At 46.9% G+C, this 18,629-nt stretch overlaps 1 protein-coding gene across 3 annotated transcripts in view; it reads right to left on the bottom strand.

The window, feature by feature from the left end:
* Nucleotides 1-9,734: 9,734 nt before the first annotated feature.
* Nucleotides 9,735-18,629, bottom strand: part of SPATS2 (spermatogenesis associated serine rich 2) — a 47,044-nt gene continuing 38,149 nt past the window's right edge. For all 3 annotated transcript variants that reach the window (XM_083490116.1, XM_083490117.1, XM_083490118.1), the window contains exons 9-13: nucleotides 16,457-16,515; nucleotides 15,317-15,426; nucleotides 13,264-13,366; nucleotides 12,212-12,417; nucleotides 9,735-10,920 (exon numbers count right to left, since the gene is read on the bottom strand). In XM_083490116.1, the coding sequence (XP_083346242.1) occupies nucleotides 10,609-10,920; nucleotides 12,212-12,417; nucleotides 13,264-13,366; nucleotides 15,317-15,426; nucleotides 16,457-16,515 (790 nt within the window). In that variant the 3' untranslated portion in view covers nucleotides 9,735-10,608. The remainder of the gene's footprint in view (nucleotides 10,921-12,211; nucleotides 12,418-13,263; nucleotides 13,367-15,316; nucleotides 15,427-16,456; nucleotides 16,516-18,629) is intronic.

Genomic DNA, 18,629 nt, shown 5'->3' on the forward strand with positions numbered 1-18,629 from the left:
TGTACTGTATAAAAAGGATTGCAAAAGGAGTGGAACAGGAAAAGCTGCTGCAGAACTGTTAACAATGGATTTTGGAGGGGTCGCCTGCTTAGGTTTTTGCAGCGTAACCGACTTTCATGGCACCTTAAAGCAGGGGGACTCTCCCCACCCCAGCCATATTCCCTTAGGTGCTGCATGCGAGTGAGCGAGGAAGGCCGGGGGGAAAGTGGGTGGAGCAACAGATGGGAGTCTTACTTTCTACAGTCAAGCTGACAGATAAAAACGTCAGAGGTTTCTGCACCCACACTTCTCTCATTTTAGCTTCCCCCTCGCATCAAGGAATCCTGGGAACCAAAGTTTGAGAATTTTAGCTCTGTGACAAGCATACTGCAGGGCATGTGCTCTGCCATTGAACTGTTCTCCTCAACACTTCATGTTATGATAAAGGTAAAGGGTAAAGGGACCCCTGACCATTAGGTCCACTCGTGGCCGACTCTGGGGTTGCGGCGCTCATCTCGCTTTATTGGCCGAGGGAGCCGGCGTACAGCTTCCAGGTCATGTGGCCAGCATGACTAAGACGCTTCTGGCGAACCAGAGCAGCGCACGGAAACGCCGTTTACCTTCCCGCCGGAGTGGTACCTATTTATCTACTTGCACTTTGACGTGCTTTCGAACTGCTAGGTTGGCAGGAGCAGGGACCGAGCAACGGGAGCTCACCCCGTTGCGGGGATTCGAACCGCCGACCTTCTGATTGGCGAATCCTAGGCTCTGTAGTTTAACCCACAGCGCCACCCGCGTCCCTTACATGTTATGATAGATCGCAACAAAAACTGGCTCTTTAATTTAGTGTTCATTCACTCCACGCCATAGCAGGAGTTTTCTCCCAGTGGAACCATACTTGTACACCTACAATTCCCTGCCTGGGTTCAAGTTAAGCATAAGTCTGATTGGCCAGTGACTAGAATGTCAGAACCTACATCTTTTCCTCCAACTTCTAAGCTCTTTTAGACATCTTTCAAAAAGAATTTCCCCCTTCCTTGTTGTAAATGAAAAAAAAGCCACACATAAATGTGGCTTAGTGTGACGTGCGTATAAGGTCACAGTTTGTTATGAAATAATTTAAAACTGTTTACTTTAATGATCAAAACACAATTGAGGTCCAGTGTCTCTAATTATGGTTAGCCATCTTAACAGCAACCAGCACCGGGGTTGCAGCAAATGACGCCTCTTCTAAATAATAACACTTCACTCGCTACAGGGCTGTTTCCATGCATTTTACCATATTGGAAAACTTTCATTTCAGTGATTCTGGTTTATATTCCTGTGGCTTTCTAAACGGAAAAAAGGGATCCAGCTTCTTATGTAACACTTCTGGCTAAATGCACAATTCTACAAAGTTGGAAAGCAAATACACTGCCCAATATAGACAGATGACTCAATTCCACAACTGATCAGGAAACAAGGGAATATGTTTGGGTTGCCTGTGGCACACTTTACTTGTCTGCAACTCCTTGGGGAAGTGAGAATGTTCGCTTGGTTGTATTCTCACACAAAAGTAATGCTAATAATGATTTCTAATATAGTTGAACTATCAGCACAGGAACATAGGAAGTTGCCTTATACACCGAGTCAGACAAATGGTCTATCTAGCTCAACGGGATGCCTCCCAGATGTGGTTTTTTTCCAACCGGTTCAGACCAGTTGGAACTGGCTCAAGCTGGTTGGAACAGGTCAAAGCCAGTTGGAACAGGTCCAGGCCGGTTCCAACCAGTCCAAGCCGGTTGGAACTGACCAAGACCGGTTGGAACTGGCCCACACTGGTTGGAACTGGCTCAAGCTGGTTGGAACAGAACTAGTCTGGTTGGAACCAGACCAGACCGGTTGAAACCGATTCAGACCAGTTGGAAGTGGCCCAAGCTGGTTGGAACCAGTCCAGACCGATTGGAACCAGCCCAGACCAGCTGGAACAGGTCAAAGCCAGTTGGAAAAGGTCCAGGCCGGTTGGAATAGGTCTAGGCCAATTGGAACTAGCCAACACTGGTTGGAACTGGCCCGAGCTGGTTGGAACAGGACTAGTCCGATTAGAACCAGCCCAGACCGGTTGGAACTGGCCCAGACCGGTTGGAATGGGTCTAAGCCAGTTGGAAAAGCTCCAGGCTGGTTGAAACTGGTTCAGACCAGTTGGAGCAACTCCAAGCCGGTTGGAACTGGTTCAGACCAGTTGGAACTGGCCCAGACCGGTTGGAACAGGTGCAGACTGATTGGAACAGGCCTAGGCCAGTTGGAACAGGTCTGAGCCGCTTGGAACTGGTTCAGACCGGTTGGAGCTGATCCGAGCCAGTTGGAACTGGTTCAGACTGGTTGGAACTGGTCCGAGTCGGTTGGAACTGGTCTGAGTTGGTTGGAACCGGCCCATACCGGTTGGAATGGGTCCCGGCCAGTTAGAACCAGCCCAGCCCTGTCAGAACCAGTCCAAGCCGGTTGGAACTGGTTCAGACTGGTTGGAGCTGGTCCAAGCCGGTTGGAACCGGTTCAGACTGGTTGGAACCAGCCCAGACTGGTTGGAATGGGTCGAAGCCATTTGGAAAAGGTCCAGGCCAGTTGAAACAGGTCCTGGCCAGTTAGAAAAGATGCAGACTGGTTGGAACAGGTCCAGGCCAGTTGCAAACGGTTCAGACCGGTTGGAGCTGGTCTGAGCCGGTTGGAACTGGTTCAGACCGATTGGAACTGGTCTGAGCTGGTTGGAACCGGTTGAGACCGGTTGGAGCTGGTTTGAGCCAATTGGAACCGGTTCAGACCGGTTGGAAGGGGTCCAGGCCAGCTGGAACCGATGCAGACTGGTTGGAACAGGTCCAAGCCAGTTGGAAAAGGTCAAGGCCAGTTGGAACAGGTCCCGGCCGGTTGGAACCAATTCAGACTGGTTGGAGCTGGTCCGAGCCAGTTGAAACCGGATCAGACCGGTTGAAACAGGTATTGGCTGGTTGGAACAGATCTAGGCCAGTTGGAGCTTGTCTGAGCTGGTCCAGACCGGTTGAAACTGGTCCGAGCCGGTTGGAACCAGTTCAGACCGGTTAGAGCTTGTCTGAGCCAGTTGGAACCAGTTTGAACTGGTTGGAACCGGTCCGAGCTGGTTGGAACCGGTTTAGACCAGTTGGAACTGGTTCAGACTGGTTAGAACCAGTCGAAGTCGGTTTGAACAGCTCAAAGCTGGTTTGAAACAGTCGAAGCCGGTTTGAACCGGTCCAAGCTGTTTTGAACCGGTCTAGACCGGTTGGAACTGGTTCAAACTGGTTAGAACCGGCTCAGACCGGTTAGAACCAGTTGTAGCCAGTTTGAACCGGTTCAAGCTGTTGGAACCGGTCTAAACCGGTTGGAACTGGTTCAGACCGCTTAGAACTGGCCGAAGCCGGTTTGAACCGGTCAAAGCCGGTATGAACCAGTTGAAGCTGGTTGGAACCGGTTTAAGCTGGTTGGAAGCGGTCTAAACCAGTTGGACCTGGTTCAGAGTGGTTAGAACTGGTTCAGACCGGTTGGAACCGGTCGAAGCCAGTTTGAACCGGTTCAGACCCGTTTGAACTGGTTCAGACCAGTTGGAACCGGTCTACACCGGTTGGAACTGGTTCAGACCGGTTAGAACCAGTTCAGGCCGGTTAGAACCGGTCGTAGCCGGTTAGAACCGGTTTAAGCTGGTTGGAACCGGTCTAAACCAGTTGGAACTGGTTCAGACTGGTTAGAACTGGTTCAAACTGGTTAGAACTGGTCGAAGCTGGTTTGAACCGGTCCAAGCTGGTTGGAACCGGCGAAGCGGGGTCCAAAGCAAGAAGCCGGGTGTGGACGGGAACTCTGGAAGAACAGGTCTGGGTGCTGGCAGAAACAGGTTTCCAACGACGTTGCTCCCGCAACCTGGGACTGGGCTGACTGGCCTTTATCTCCTCTGAGGCCAGGGGCGGTCCCGGCCCACAGGTGACTCGCCTCTCCTGGCCTTAAGGTGAGCACTCATCCTCAGAGAACTTAGTTCCCCCCGCCTCTCTGCCCTGAGCCTTTGCAGCTCAGAAGAGGCTAGAGGGTTACTGGACCCAAGGGCAGCTTCACTTTCCCCTGACAGGGCTGGGAGAGGCGCACCTGAAGGCAATGGGCCCTCAAACACCTCTGGAGCCAGAGTGGATACATCTGGTGTTTGCTCCTGAGGATCTGGCACAGGTGCAGGCCCTTCAGGCAGGGACTCCTGTGCAGGCTGGGACTCCTCAGGTTCAGATTCTGAATCAGATTCCCAGGCCATCACAGCAGGTTTGTACCGGTTGAAATCGGTTTGGGCAGGCCAAGCTGGTTGGAACTGGTCTAGACGGGTTAGAATCGGTTCAGACCGGTTGGAACCAGTTGAAACCAGTTGGAAACTGTCAAAACCAGTTAGAACCAGTCAAAGATGGTTTGAACCGGTTGAAGCTGGTTGGAACCGGTCTAAACCAGTTGGAACTGGTTCAGACTGGTTAGAACCGGTCAAATCCAGTTTGAACCGGTCAAAGCCGGTTTGAACCGGTCTAAACCAGTTGGAACTGGTTCAGACTGGTTAGAACCGGTCAAATCCGGTTTGAACTGGTCAAAGCCGGTTTGAACCGGTTCAAGCTGGTTGGAACCGGTCTAGACCAGCTGGAACTGGTTCAGACCAGTTAGAACCGGTCGCAGCTGGTTTGAACCGGTTCAAGCTGGTTGGAACCGGATCAAACCGGATCAAACCGGTTAGAACCGGTCGAAGCTGGTTTGAACCGGTTGAAGCTGGTTGGAACTGGTCTCATCCGGTTGGAACTGGTTCAGACCGGTTAGAACCGGTTGCAGCAGGTTTGAACCGGTTCAAGCTGGTTGGAACCGGTCTCCACCGGTTAGAACCGGTCGAAGCTGGTTTGAACTGGTTCAAGCTGGTTGGAACTGGTCTAGACCGGTTGGAACCGGTTCAGGCCGGTTAGAACCGGTCGAAGCCAGTTGGAACCAGCCCAGACCGGTTTGAACCAGTCCAGGCAGGTTTGTACTGGTTGAAGCTGGTTTGAGCGGGCCAAGAAGGTTGGAACCAGTCTAGACTAGTTGGAACTGGTCCAGAAGGTCTCAACCGGTCCAAGCTGTTTGGAACCTGTCCAAGCCGGTTTGAATCAGTCCAAGCAGGTTGGAACTGGTCTAGACTAGTTGGAACCGGTCCAGACCAGTTCAAACTGGTTGAAGCCAGTTTGAAGCGGTCGAAGCTGGTTGGAACGGGTCTAGATTAGTTGGTACTGGTCCAGACATCTGAACCTATCCAAGCTGTTTGGAACCTGTCCAAGCCAGTTTGAACCGGTCCAAGCATGTTGGGACTGGTCTAGATTAGTTGGAACTGGTCCAGACCGGTTTGAACCGGTCGAAGCTGGTTTGAACCGGTCCAAGCCAGTTGGAACAGGTTGAGACTGGTAGAAACCGGACCAAGTTGGTCAGTACTGCTCTAGACCGTTTTGAACTGGTCAGAGTGGATAGGTTTGATCTTCTTGCAGGCCATGGGACTCTCAAGAGTCTCCTCCAGCACCATAATTCAAAAGCATCAATTCTTCAGCGATCAGCCTTCTTTATGGTCCAGCTCTCACTTCCATACATCACTACTGGGGAAACCATGGCTTTAACTATACAGACCTTTGTTGGTAAGGTGATGTCTCTGCTTTTTAAGCTGCTGTCTAGGTTTGCCATTGCCTTTCTCCCACGGAGCAGGCGTCTTTTAATTTCGTGGCTGGTCACCATCTGCAGTGATCAGGGAGCCCAAGAAAGTAAAATCTCTCACTGCCTCCATTTCTTCCCCTTCTATTTGCCAGGAGGTGATGGGACCAGTGGCCATGATCTTCGTTTTTTTGATGTTGAGCATATTTTGCGCTCTCCTCTTTCACCCTCATTAAAAGGTTATGCCTGTTGCCTTTGTCCATGGAGTTTTCTTGGCAGGGATACTGGAGTAGCTTGCCGGTTCCTGCTCCAGGTGGTTCACGTTTGGTCAAAACTCTCCACTATGACCTGCCCATCTTGGGTGGCCCTGCACGGCATAGCTCATAGCTTCTCTGAGTTATTCAAGCCCCTTTGCCACGGCAAGGCAGTGATCCATGAAGGGGAATCTTCCCAATTATTACCAAGGAGCAATGGGCTTCCTCACTGGGGGAAACCTTTGCTGGTGGGTTTGCATAGCCGGGGGGGGGGGGGAGAGAAGAGGATAGGAACCCTTGCTTCTGTGCATGTTGATTAGCAACCCAGTTGCCCGTGGGGACAAGGAGGATGGGAGCTATTATGAGTAGTAAGCTACAACTGACAGTCCTTATGAGTTGATGAGGAACCAGAGAGGTGATGTCAGCCTGGTGCTTTCTCGTTCTGCATCCCTCAAGCCCAGCTACCCTTTCCTGCACTCGGATGCACAATCACCTCCGCCCTATTACCACTCACTTATCACCGTATTTTCCGCTCTATAGGGCGCACCCGGTTTTAGAGGGGGAGAACAAGAAAAAAAATCGTCTCCCTCTCTGCGCAGCGCCCCTTCAGCGAAGTGACAGGAGAAACAGAGCCCCTTCCATTTCTCCTCCCGCTTCGCTGAAGGGGCGCTGCACAGAGAGGGAAAGCTTTGCAGCGCCTCTCCAGCAAAGCAAAGCCAGGAGAGCAAGAGGGATCGGTGTGCACCGACCCCTCTCGCTCTCCAGGCTTCAGCAAAAGCAACGCGAAGCCTCGGGAGCGCGGAGGGAGCGCTCCCTCTGCACTTCGGAGGCTTCGCGTTGCTTTCACTGAAGCCATGGAACCTGCATTCGCTCCATAAGACGCACACACATTTCCCCTTAATTTTTGGAGGGGGAAAGGTGCGTCTTATAGAGCAAAAAATACAGTACTTGCCCATTGAAGGGGAGAAGTTGCAGGCAGCTTCATCTGCAATCCCAGCTTTCTCCTCTGCAGATCTCCTAGCTCTTAGCCCACAAGGAAAGTGCCGTATCTGTCAGTGCGGCTGATTGGCAATCAGTACCAAGAGTATTTCAAAGATTTCAAAGGCAGAATTGCCGCCTGGAGGGAACTTCCGAAATGTGGCGCCTTGTCCTGGATCTTAGGCAAGTCAATTGAAAAAAATCACATTTTTTTTGGGGGGGGGGACGACGACTTTGGGGTTTTTGTCTAACAAAAGCTCAACAATTTTGGAGTCTTCCCCAAAAGATTTAAGTACACACACTGACCTTAACGCAATGGTATCTATTGAGAACCATTATTTGGGTAACTCCTTAACTAGATGATTCTCGGTGCCCCTTCCAACTCTATAGTTCCAATTTCACTATTTCATGGCTGACCACTATAAAAGGGAAGCCCAACTGCTGCATATTGTCCATTGCCACTGTTCAATAAAGCTATGTGCATAACATTGGGTGGGGTGGGGTTGGGAGAGATATATACACACACAGGCAATTGTTTTTTCATTTCATTTTCCTCTGCAGTCATTTACACAAATAGAGGCAAGCTCCTCCTCCTAGGGTTTAACTTGAAAAATAAATTGCCTCTCCAGCACGTGGTGCAAACTTCTGAGAAACCACCCTCAGGACTTCCAAGATCAGGAAGACTTAAAACGTTTTTCATTTAAAAAACTGAACAATGCTACAGAAACATAGGCATGCTCCCTGCTCATTTTGTCACCGTCTTTCTAAGAATTTCGTTAGCCACTCTAAGCTCTTTTTTCTTTTTGAGAAAGGGCAAGTTATAAGAAAAATGGTGATCAACAGTTTGTGCTGCAGTGGGAGCGTATTTGGATGCTTTCCTGCAAACTTTTGGCACAGGACCTAAGAGTTAATTCATTCATCTCTGTACAGCAGGTTATTCTACCCTCTACACCTGCTGTGGGCAAGCAGCAGGCCAGCAGCAGAGACAGCGGTATGGGTGCAGGGGGAATAGAGGACTAGGAGAAATGGAAACCTGGTATTTGCCAAAATGCCGCCAATTAAGAACGCTTAGGCTCACCAGAGGAGTAAATTTTCAAGGCATTTGTAAGACGAAGATTATTCAAATCCACTTCACAAAGCTGAAGGCTTTGTTTACGGATAAGACTTCTTTCCACGTACTTCATTTTTCATTTCAGCTTAAGTATATTCCTAATTATATAAAGCTAAACCAAAACAAGCTACTCCAGGGATTATATTCGCTGAGGAAAACACCTTTCTCATAGCATCTTCCTAATAAGCGAGTCAGTGGATCTCTTTTACTTTCAAATGTGTGGCTTATATACGGCAGGGGACAACCAAAAGGCTTCACTGGGAAAATCAGGATAAGCTCGCTTGCTCTAAGCTCTGTAAAACATGAATTTTCTGCTGCTGAATTCTAGGAGGTCACCTGCTCTTAGCTCCCCCTCTCCCCTTACAAGTTGAACACTGCACTAGGAGAAAGGATTAAAAAAAAAAGCTAAAAAATGAATCACATTTTGAGATGGCATGAAGCTGCAAGCAGGATTTGAATGCAGAGCTTGGATTCCTTGATAGCACCGTTGGCACTTAGATCCATTGGTGAACACCAGCAAAAAGAAGCAAATACACTCAGTACTCAAGGATATGGAAAACAAACATGCATTCTATTCTAACCACTACACACTTTCGAGCCAACAGAACTGTATCATGTTTGCAATGGTTAATCCTGCAACCTAGATTAGTGGCTTTGTCCCTCCAGTTGTTGCTGAACTACAACTTCCATCAGCCCTAGCTAGCGATGCCAATGCCACTGGCTGAGAGTTGTAGTTCGCCAATATCTGGAGGGACAAAGGTTCCCTACATCTGTTGCCTATGTTCCAACACCCATCTTCTCAAACCAAGTAGCTGAGGTGCGCTTGATTAAGCTTCCAAGACAGAAAGTGAATGTGCTCCAAGCAATGAAAGATGAAAATACACGCTGCCCTCACTCATTTCTCACTACTACCCATGCCTCTAATGTACTTGATTCGCCTTGGTGTGTTTGAATATCCTTTTCGTTGTTGTAAACGCTTCAGTCTGCAACCAGGTAGATGTTGTTGCCCTCTGGTTGATTGGAAGGTTTGAGAAACAGGAGAGAACTTTCATTTCAAATAGCTGTGATATTTTGTTGATGTAATAGTGATGCTTTTCTAAATGAACTGCTTTGCCATTTATTGCCCCCATCCTATTCTAACCTACGCAGTTCTGTGCTTCTGGAACACACCACAATTTATTAATGCTTGTCCAATGAGAACAATTATTTAGACAAGTTAAATTGATAATAACAGTAGGGAAGTCATGCCTAAGAGCTCAATCTCTTAGCCAGAAAGTCCCTAGTTCAAATTTCTCTTCTGTTATAAAACTCAGCGGTTGCCCTCAGACAAGTTACCATTTTTCAAAGTCTTCTATTTTGGGTATGAAGCTAAATACATCACATGGTCATAATGGTTTACCAAGATGTGCTTTGAACACTTTTGACAGCATTTTTTCTACCTTCCGAAAGCCTCTTATCTTTCTTCTGCTATTTCCCTTTGGCCTGCAAAGCCAAGCCTGAAGTCAAGACTAAGCTGTTTGTATTATCCATCGGGTGTCTCAAATAAATTTTCCATTTTGTCTTACTGGTCACAGCTGTACAGAGAACTTAAGATTACACAAGCTAGCCAGAACTATACCAGTTCCACTTGCTAAACGCTTTAGAAATTAGATCTGACATACTCTGAACTCATCTGATCAGCCCACATCACCACAAACTCTCTTTAATTACAAGAAATAACAGCACAAACTAGAGACTCGCCGTCTTTTAAACATGTACGTCATTTTTATTTATACAAGGATAGAGAAAGACCGTAGCAATTTTTATTGGAACTTGCAATCACCTAGGATTAGCACTGCTAATTAAATTGCTAGAAATTTAGTTTAGGATCAGACGATGGGATCCTGACCGGGAGCAAATTAAACCTCCCATCCCTCACCAAACATTAAAAGTAGGGGACATCTAAATGTACGCATGACGTACAGTCAAAATGATGCTTCTCTCAGGAGGACTGGACCTCTCCATTCTCTAGTGAGAGAGAGATACAAGCCCAGTTCCCCCAAATGTAGTATTTAGATAAGATGTAAAAAGAAAATAACCATCCCAGCAGTCTCTCTTAATGGCTCCTCCCATTAGGATCACTCATCTTGGTCTCACAATTCACAGCAATTTGTCTCATTGCCAGCATGAAGAGTTTTGCTGTTAGGAGTAAGGCCTGGCTAGCAGCATTCAGGGAGGGCGAGGGGAGAGCAAAAGCTTTTGGGCTGGGGTTCTTGGAAGACATCCCCCCTTTTTAATTTTTTGCTTCTAGGGCTGAAAGTCTGCCCATGTTTAAGGACGGCACCAGAATAAGAGGAGCCAGAGAGTGCAAAGGAGGTGGCAGCAGTGAGGTTTGCCAAGGCCATGCCTGGAGATCATGTGTGCATTTTCCACTAAAGCCTGACCCATGTCACGTGGCAGAAAGCAAGGGCAGGAGAAGCGCTAGGGAGCCGCTTTTCCCAGAAAGGAATGATTAAAGGAAGAGAAAAGTGGCAAAGGGGGCAGCAAGTGTAAACGTTCCTTTGTTAATATCTCTAGCTAGGTGTGTCCTACAATCTCGTCATCCAGTTTTGGGAAGTGGCAGAGAGTTCGTGCTCTTCAGGAATTGGCCGCCTCATATTGGCTTGACCTAGGTTTCCGCTGCGGCAGAGCCTTGGCTTCTTTGCTGAGTGTGCCCGAATGGGACTGTGCAGTTGGGGCTGGCACACCAGGCTCAGCACCAGTTCCATTGGTTCCTGTGGAGTAAGTCTGGCTGAGGCTGTTTGCGTTTCCAGGAGGTGGCCGGGACCTGGAGTTGGACTGGTACCAAGGCCCGCTTCGGTACCGATTTGAATTGGGGTGTGGGGGCCCATTTTGGCGTTGCCCTTGGGCCCTGTAACCTTGACCAGATCTTCTATTACCCTGGAAACCCTAAAACGGAAAGAAAGGGAGGAATACTGTGAGCAGTAGCTATGGCAGCCGGCAGGTTTTGCCACATTCAGCAAAGAGCCAAGACACACAATCACCAAGGATATTCCGCCACTAAATCAGTATAACAAGAATGTCTTGCCAGGCTCCTGTTTTAGGAGTGGTTCAAAAAGGACAGTGCCCACTCCCACATCTATTAACGGAGTTAGAGCATTTAGACAACTAGGGTCAAGTTAATTTTTTTAAAAAAAGATATTAGTGATGACAAGCACATCTTTAAACCTGCAAGGCATCACTTGAGCATATTTGTACAATATATAAAAAAATGGAAGAGAGCATTTTATATTGGATATACTTTCTAGTTACAGTGGTACCTCGGGTTACATACGCTTCAGGTTACAGACTCCGCTAACCCAGAAATAATACCTTGGGTTAAGAACTTTGCTTCAGGATAAGAATAGAAATCGTGCGGCAGCGCGGCAGCAGCGGGAGGCCCAATTAGCTAAAGAGGTGCTTCAGGTTAAGAACAGTTTCAGGTTAAGAACGGACCTCCGGAACGAATTAAGTACGAAACCAGAGGTACCACTGTACTAACAGATTTTCATTCTATTTTCAGGGAATATAGATTTAAGCATATTTTTAAATTTTCACGCAAATGGACACAATAAAGGCAAACCTCTTCCGATCAGTCCAGCATACAGGAAAAAGGTTGCCCATGGGAAATTAAGATGACGACTTCCACATGCCCCAGCCTATTCAGTGGTTCCTAAACTTTCCCCCCCACGGACCACCTGAAAACCACTGAGGGTCTTGGTGGACCACCTTAAGGCCTTTTGTAGCAATTGCAATGCAGCTAGATGCTGTATGATTGTTAATTGTATTTTTTCAGATACACCACAGACCATCCCAATGAAATTTGGCAACCATGGTGGGGGGAACCCCTGCACCACAGCACAACTGCCTTGTTTATTCATAGCCATGAGGAAGCATAGCTCCCTCTACTCATGGCCTGCTAAAAAGCCGTTTAGGGTGCATGAATGCATGCAGAAAAAGAGTGGGAGAGACACAGAGCCATAGCCCTTTCTGGGCCACAAGGAGCCCAGGGCTTTGGTAGTCTGGCCTTTTGTGGTAGCCTCCATGTTGCAAGGCTGGCAGCGAATGCAAAGCTGAGATATAAACAAGAGGGGCTGCAGCCACTCGTTCTTACACTACAAGCAAAGGCCATTCAAAGCAACGTACTCATGGTCCACCCACATGCCAGTTGCAGCCACATCAGGCAACATTAATCCATTACCTCACGGTAGGGCTGATATGGACGGCTTGTTGCATTTGCAGCGGCTTCTGCAGGGGGTGGTGGTTTCTTATTGGTCGTCGTAAGGCTCGGAGCAGAAACAGAGGCACATACTGTGCTTGCGGCACTGGGCTCATCTGGGCTGCTCACAGACGTGGCAATAGAGCTGCACCGTGACCTGGTGGAGTAGCTGTTCTTTGGGTGCGAAACTGAAATAAGAACACAAGGCAAGCTCTTAGGAGGAGGCTGTCGTAATCTGAATCCCCTGCACACATCTTCTATAACAGAGTCAAAGGAGAATTTACCTCCTCTTGACAACAATGAGAGATAAAGTGCTGCATATTCGAAGGTGATATGTTACATTGGGGGGGGGAGTCTTCTCTCTGTATTCCTGCAGCACCCTTGTGGTAATATTACAAACTTTTCCCAATAGGGAACTCAAGTGTTGGTCAGCCACAGGACTGTAGCCAAAGTGCAGCAATTCTTGCATAAATCCCAAGGTTTACAGTTTCCCCCCCTTTAAAAGATAAACACCTTAAAGTGGCAAAAATTACGCATTGTCCAATAGGGACTGAATTTAGCCACTGAATGTAGAGTAACAATTGGAAAAGGAGCGATACATCAAGAGGAAAGGAGTGAGGGGAAAGGTTGAATGGCTACGTGGGGTTAATTCTAAAACAGGAGCCCACCTCCTTTTAGGAGGGAGAATGAACTGCAACATTTCGTTGCAGCCCCCACCTGTTTCCACTTCATTAGTACAACCATCAGAGCTCTGAAGCAGATGACCTCCCAAGGACAAAAAACAGATGAATGGCAGAACAGAAGTTTGAATTTGAAATGTCCAAATCCCCAATAAAGCCTTACTTAGCAATTCCCTCTTCCTCTGCACAGACAATGCTGAATTTGGTGTCACAGCAAAACATGGCATTGTCACACCTTTAGGGTACCATAAAATTATTTCTTTTTATAATAGCTTTGGAAATGAGAGGAAGAACTTATCTATACTACACACACACACACACACACACACACACACACACACAGGGTTGGCTCACCTTGTCCAAAAGATTCAATGCTCCTCTTGAGTGCATCTAGGTCACAAGTGAAACGAGCCACCCTTCCAAGATCTTCATCGTATTTGCGCTCACTAACAAAGTGCTAAAGAGGAAAATGCCGGTATGTTAAGGTTCCATTAATGACGTTCTGTTAAGTATGTTCAGGGTTTGAGCCAAGCTGAGGCCCCGATGCCAAGAGATCTGCCAAGGCATAGCTTGCAAGAGTGTGTCCAAGGTACATGCTACCTTCCGGATTCACCAACACAGCTGCAGAAAACTAAGCCCTCCAATTGCAAGGAAATCCCATTTATCTGCAAGCGTTTTCAAAACATTCATTCCAGTGTCATTAATGCAAGGTTACCAGATTTTTTCCAATGAACACTTTTCAACTTCAATGGATTTTGTATGGGGACTGATTTGTAAATCCAGGGACTGTCCCCAGGAAACGGGGACGTCTGGTAACCTTATATTAATGGTAATTTACATGAGATGAAAATTATGCATGGTCTTGCTGGTGGAACAGTGTGTTTGAGCTCAGTGGGATGTTTATGCAACTTTGTTCTGCCCTCTGGTGGTAGGAAAAAAAGAGCATTTATTGGAGCTATGTGTTTGAAGCAAGCATGCTTGATGCTCCATGATCAGATAGATTATTCTACTTTTTAGAAAACAAACGTGAGAACAAATGTAAAGAGAAAGCACAGGCAAAGGTTTCTGCTTGGTAGCTGAAAGGTTCTTGTCTAGACTGGAATTTCTCTCTAAACGAGATGCTGAACACCAGTGAAGTGCAAATGAATTTACATACATTTATTTAATCTGAGCACTTTATTTTGGTTTTCTTTAGAAATAAAAAAAGATCAGAATGAGAACTTTTAATGAAACCTTAGCTTTGACTAGATGGCCACCGATTGGGGATATTGTAGCAGTGGATTTCCTGCATTGGCAGAAGTCTGGAATACCTTGGAGGTTCTTTCTATTATTCAGATGGAGGAAAAAGTTAGAACTTCAGACACCCTTGGAGACACACCTGTTCAGAGCTGGTTCCGGAGACTATCAGTAAGAAGAGATTCCTTATGAAGAATGTCTTCTTTCAAAGGTTCTTTCGCTACCAAGGTGAACATCGGCACAATTCCAGTAACACGTTTCAAGAGGATACCAAGTCTCTCCCCCCCCCCCATGCAACCTTTTCAGACCCAGGACATGTATTTTGGGGCCCAATTTTTAATCTTTTACCATATATATGCATGGTGGTAGTGCTCCTGTTGCAACCCACCTCGAATTAGGCCACTCCTAGCAGTGCAGCAATAAAACCGCTAGCACATCAGCAAAGCTATGCAAGGCCTGGTATGGTTTTAAATTGGGTGGGCAACCATGTGCTGAAATGCCTGCCTGCGAGGAAGGGGGTAGGACTAGATGACCCTCGGGGTCCCTTCCGACTCTACAACTGTATGATTCTGTGACCCACCAGTTGGAAGACCAGTGCCTAGCCTAGTCCTCTCAACCCTGACCCTATCAAGGTCAAACATTTTCCAGAGACTCTTCGCAGCTCAGGTATGAAAGAGCACTCCTTAACACAAAACGGTACGATGGACTGAGCCTGGGCCATCCTACATGCAAAATATACCGTATTTTTTGCTCTATAAGACTCACTTTTTCCCTCCTAAAAAGTAAGGGGAAATGTGTGTGCGTCTTATGGAGTGAATGCAGGCTGCACAGCTATCCCAGAAGCCAGAACAGCAAGAGGGATCGCTGCTTTCGCTGCATAGCGATCCCTCCTGCTATTCTGGCTTCTGGGATTCAGAATATTTTTTTTCTTGTTTTCCTCCTCCAAAAACTAGGTGCGTCTTATGGTCTGGTGTGTCTTATAGAGCGAAAAATATGGTAAATTCAGCTACAATTCTCCTGTAACAGGAGGATACCAGGGAATTAAGCTATGGCTACATGGTTACTATTTCTGACTCTACTTTGCTCTGACTTCTACATCAGCTGTTTAGTCCACAATCATGATTAATGGTAAGAATAGGGCTAGCATAGCACACAGAAGTCCAAGGTTCACCTTTATATCAGCTCTAAGCTCTACCAACTGCTCCTCGGACATTCGGACAGCCACATCAGTCATCTTCTTCAGCGCCTCTGCCTTCTTTTGCCGGCTGCTTAGGATGTCCACTGAAATGTAAAGGAATGCAGACCAAGCGGTTATGATGCCCAAGGCAGTTACATAACCAGCTCAGTGATACTAATCACTGGCTCACTGATATTAGCAGCTCATTGCAAGCAGCAAATTAATGAACAAAACTGAAACCTACATTAAAGCAGATGCTAAAAACGCCAACTGTACGTAGCCCCAAAAGGCCAACTCTAGGGAGTAGGAGTTCAATAGTTATGAGGAATCCACCTAGAAGGCTTCCACACACTCTGCCCTGACTTGGACTAATTGCATTTGTTAAACTGGAGCTTTCAGGACTAAACATGATGCAATATTGGAGATCTACGGATAGGATCAAATGCTAATAGCGCTAATAATAATAATAGCAACTGTGTACATTAATGCAATCTTGCTTGTACGTGAAATGACAAGGGTTGGGAGTGGTGTTAACCCTTTCCCCCCCAGGATTGATTTCCTGCTAAATAGTTACCTCACTGAAGCTGCTACTTTTCCAATGGGGGGGGGGGATGCAAAAGGTACGATATATGCGCCTGTCTTTGACATTATAATGGGACACAGGGAGGAAGCAATTTCTTTGGTATGTTATGCCTAGCCATTTAGTTCTTTAAAATAAGATCCATGCACCCAGATGACACAACTGTTGATGGAGCTATTGAGGTGTTCCTGAAGTCTTCTTATAGACAAGCCTTATTGAATTAAGTCTCATAATCAAGTTCTCACACCAAAAATGAGACTCCAGTGGGTTGCCTGCCCATTGTCTGTGCCCTAGCCCTTGTTCGGCCTGTTGCTCAGGTTAGTTACAGCAGTGGAAACTGCAGTTTTGCCCATACCTGCAAGACTTTGGTATTTGTACTCAGAATTCACTCATTTAATGCCATTTTTGCCTATGAGATAGTGGATTTTATATTTGGAAGGGACATGGAATGGGCTGGAGAGAAGGTCTGGCTCACTGTTTGTTTTTAAGTCGCTGCATTTCCATACAAAAATGCTATTAACACAATTTCTTTAAAAACAAAACAAAATACTTACTTGCTTCTGCTTTCACTTTGTCCATTTCACCTAGAAGGGCTACTTCTCGATCCATGAGACTAGAAAAAAGGACGATAAAAGATAGAGGTGAGAGGGGCAAACCTTTTACACTCATAGCCTGTATATTGTCAGACTGTGGACAAAAAACAAGTCTGCTATAAACCCTATGCAGAAAGAACAGGGACAAGAGGCATGTGAATGTACCAGTATAAAGAATGAGCCAACAGATGGCAGCAGAAAACTGCAAGCCCTTTCCAGAATTTGTGACATAACTTTATTGAGTGCACAGAAACACGGCACGAACAATCAATTCACTGCCTGGAAATCAGAAGAACCTTGACTTTGAGGTTTAAGCTCTGATTCTTCAGAATGTTCTACAGTTCTAAAGGTAAAGGGACCCCTGACCATTAGGTCCAGTCGTGACCGACTCTGGGGTTGCAGCGCTCATCTCACTTTATTGGCCGAGGGAGCCGCCGTACAGCTTCCGGGTCATGTGGCCAGCATGACTAAGCCACTTCTGGCAAACCAGAGCAGCACACGGAAACGCCATTTACCTTCCCGCCAGAGCAGTACTTATTTATCTACTTGCACTTTGACGTGCTTTCAAACTGCTAGGTTGGCAGGAGCAGGGACCGAACAATGGTAGCTCACCCCGTCGCAGACATTTGAACCACCAACTTTCTGATCGGCAAGTCCTAGGCTCTGTGGTTTAAACCACAGTGCCACCTGCATCCCTTTTCTACAGTTCTAGGTGGCCTTAATTCTTTTGCTGCAAATTCTGTTGCCCCCATAATCTGAAATGGCACCTCAAAGGACCACACACACAGCCTAAGGCAACTGTGTCTGCCACAGGAAGGCTGGTTCTCTGGAGGGAAATCTATTGAAAGAAAGCTTAGCATTGTGTTCTGTTCTCGTTCCTCTGCTTGGTATGTCTTACGGAAGACAATATGACAATATAATATCTTTTTAAAACCCACTGCAACTCCTGTGGTGTTAAGGAACAATTCTGCTGTGTCAACCATCACAGCATCTAAAACTAAAATTCTTCCAAAACCGGTTGCTCCTGTGACACCCTTCCTGCTTTACATAGTGACATGAATTGGTTTCCTCAGAAATGGACAGAAAAGCATTTCATTTGTCTGCACTGACTTCAACCCGTGCAACAGTTGTTCCTTGAAACCCACAGGGAATGTGGAAGAGATTCTTTCTAGCAGACCCGTCACTGCGTTTTAAGGAAAAGGCAAATAATCTTGGCTATAATGTAGAGCCAAACTGACCCCAGGCTCAGTGTTTTATCAGTCCTGTGTACAAAAGCCTCCCTGCAGGAACCTTCGCTACTTGACATTTATTGAAGGAGGTTCCCCTGGCTTGCTTCCAAACAGGCACTATATATCCCTGTGTCACGGAACTAGACTTCCTGGTTTCTGCTGATTCCACCCTCACCCTTCCCATAGCAACTGGGACACACAGACTTATCTGAGCCGGGCTGCTGAACCACACTGGGGTCTTTGACCTTTCTGAACGTGACGCAAGTGTGAGTCAAAGAGCAAAGAATTAATTGTTACAAGGGGAGGACTTTTTAAGCTAGCAAAACTAGAGCTCTCATTTTGCAGAGATTATAACCCACAGAAAGGGGCACTGATGGGTGAAAATAATGCTTGACCAAATGATTATTATTATTTATTAAATTTGTATACCGCCCTATAAAGGTAAAAGTAAAGGACCCCTGGACGGTTAAGTCCAGTCAAAGGCGACTATGGGGTTGTGGTGCTCATCTCACTTTCAGGCAGAGGGAGCCGGCGTTTGTCCACAGACAACTTTCTGGGTCATGTGGCCAGCATGCCTAAACTGCTTCTGGCGCAATGGAACACCGTGACAGAAGCCAGAGCGCACGGAAATGCCTTTACCTTCCCACCACAGTGGTACCTATTCATCTACTTGCACTGGTGTGCTTTCGAACTGCTAGGTTGGCAGAAGCTGGGACAGAGCAATGGGAGCTCACCCTGTTGAGGGGATTCGAACCGCGGACCTGTCGATCGGCAAGCCCAAGAGGGTCAGTGGTTTCGACCACAGCGCAGGTCTCAGGGCGATTACATCATAAAATCACAATGTAAAAACACGAAATACATAATAAAAACAAAAGCAACCCAACCCCCCTCCCCAACACATTTTA

Source organism: Podarcis liolepis (genome assembly GCF_965112155.1).
Source record: "Podarcis liolepis genome assembly, chromosome: 2".
NCBI classification, from domain to species: domain Eukaryota; kingdom Metazoa; phylum Chordata; class Lepidosauria; order Squamata; family Lacertidae; genus Podarcis; species Podarcis liolepis.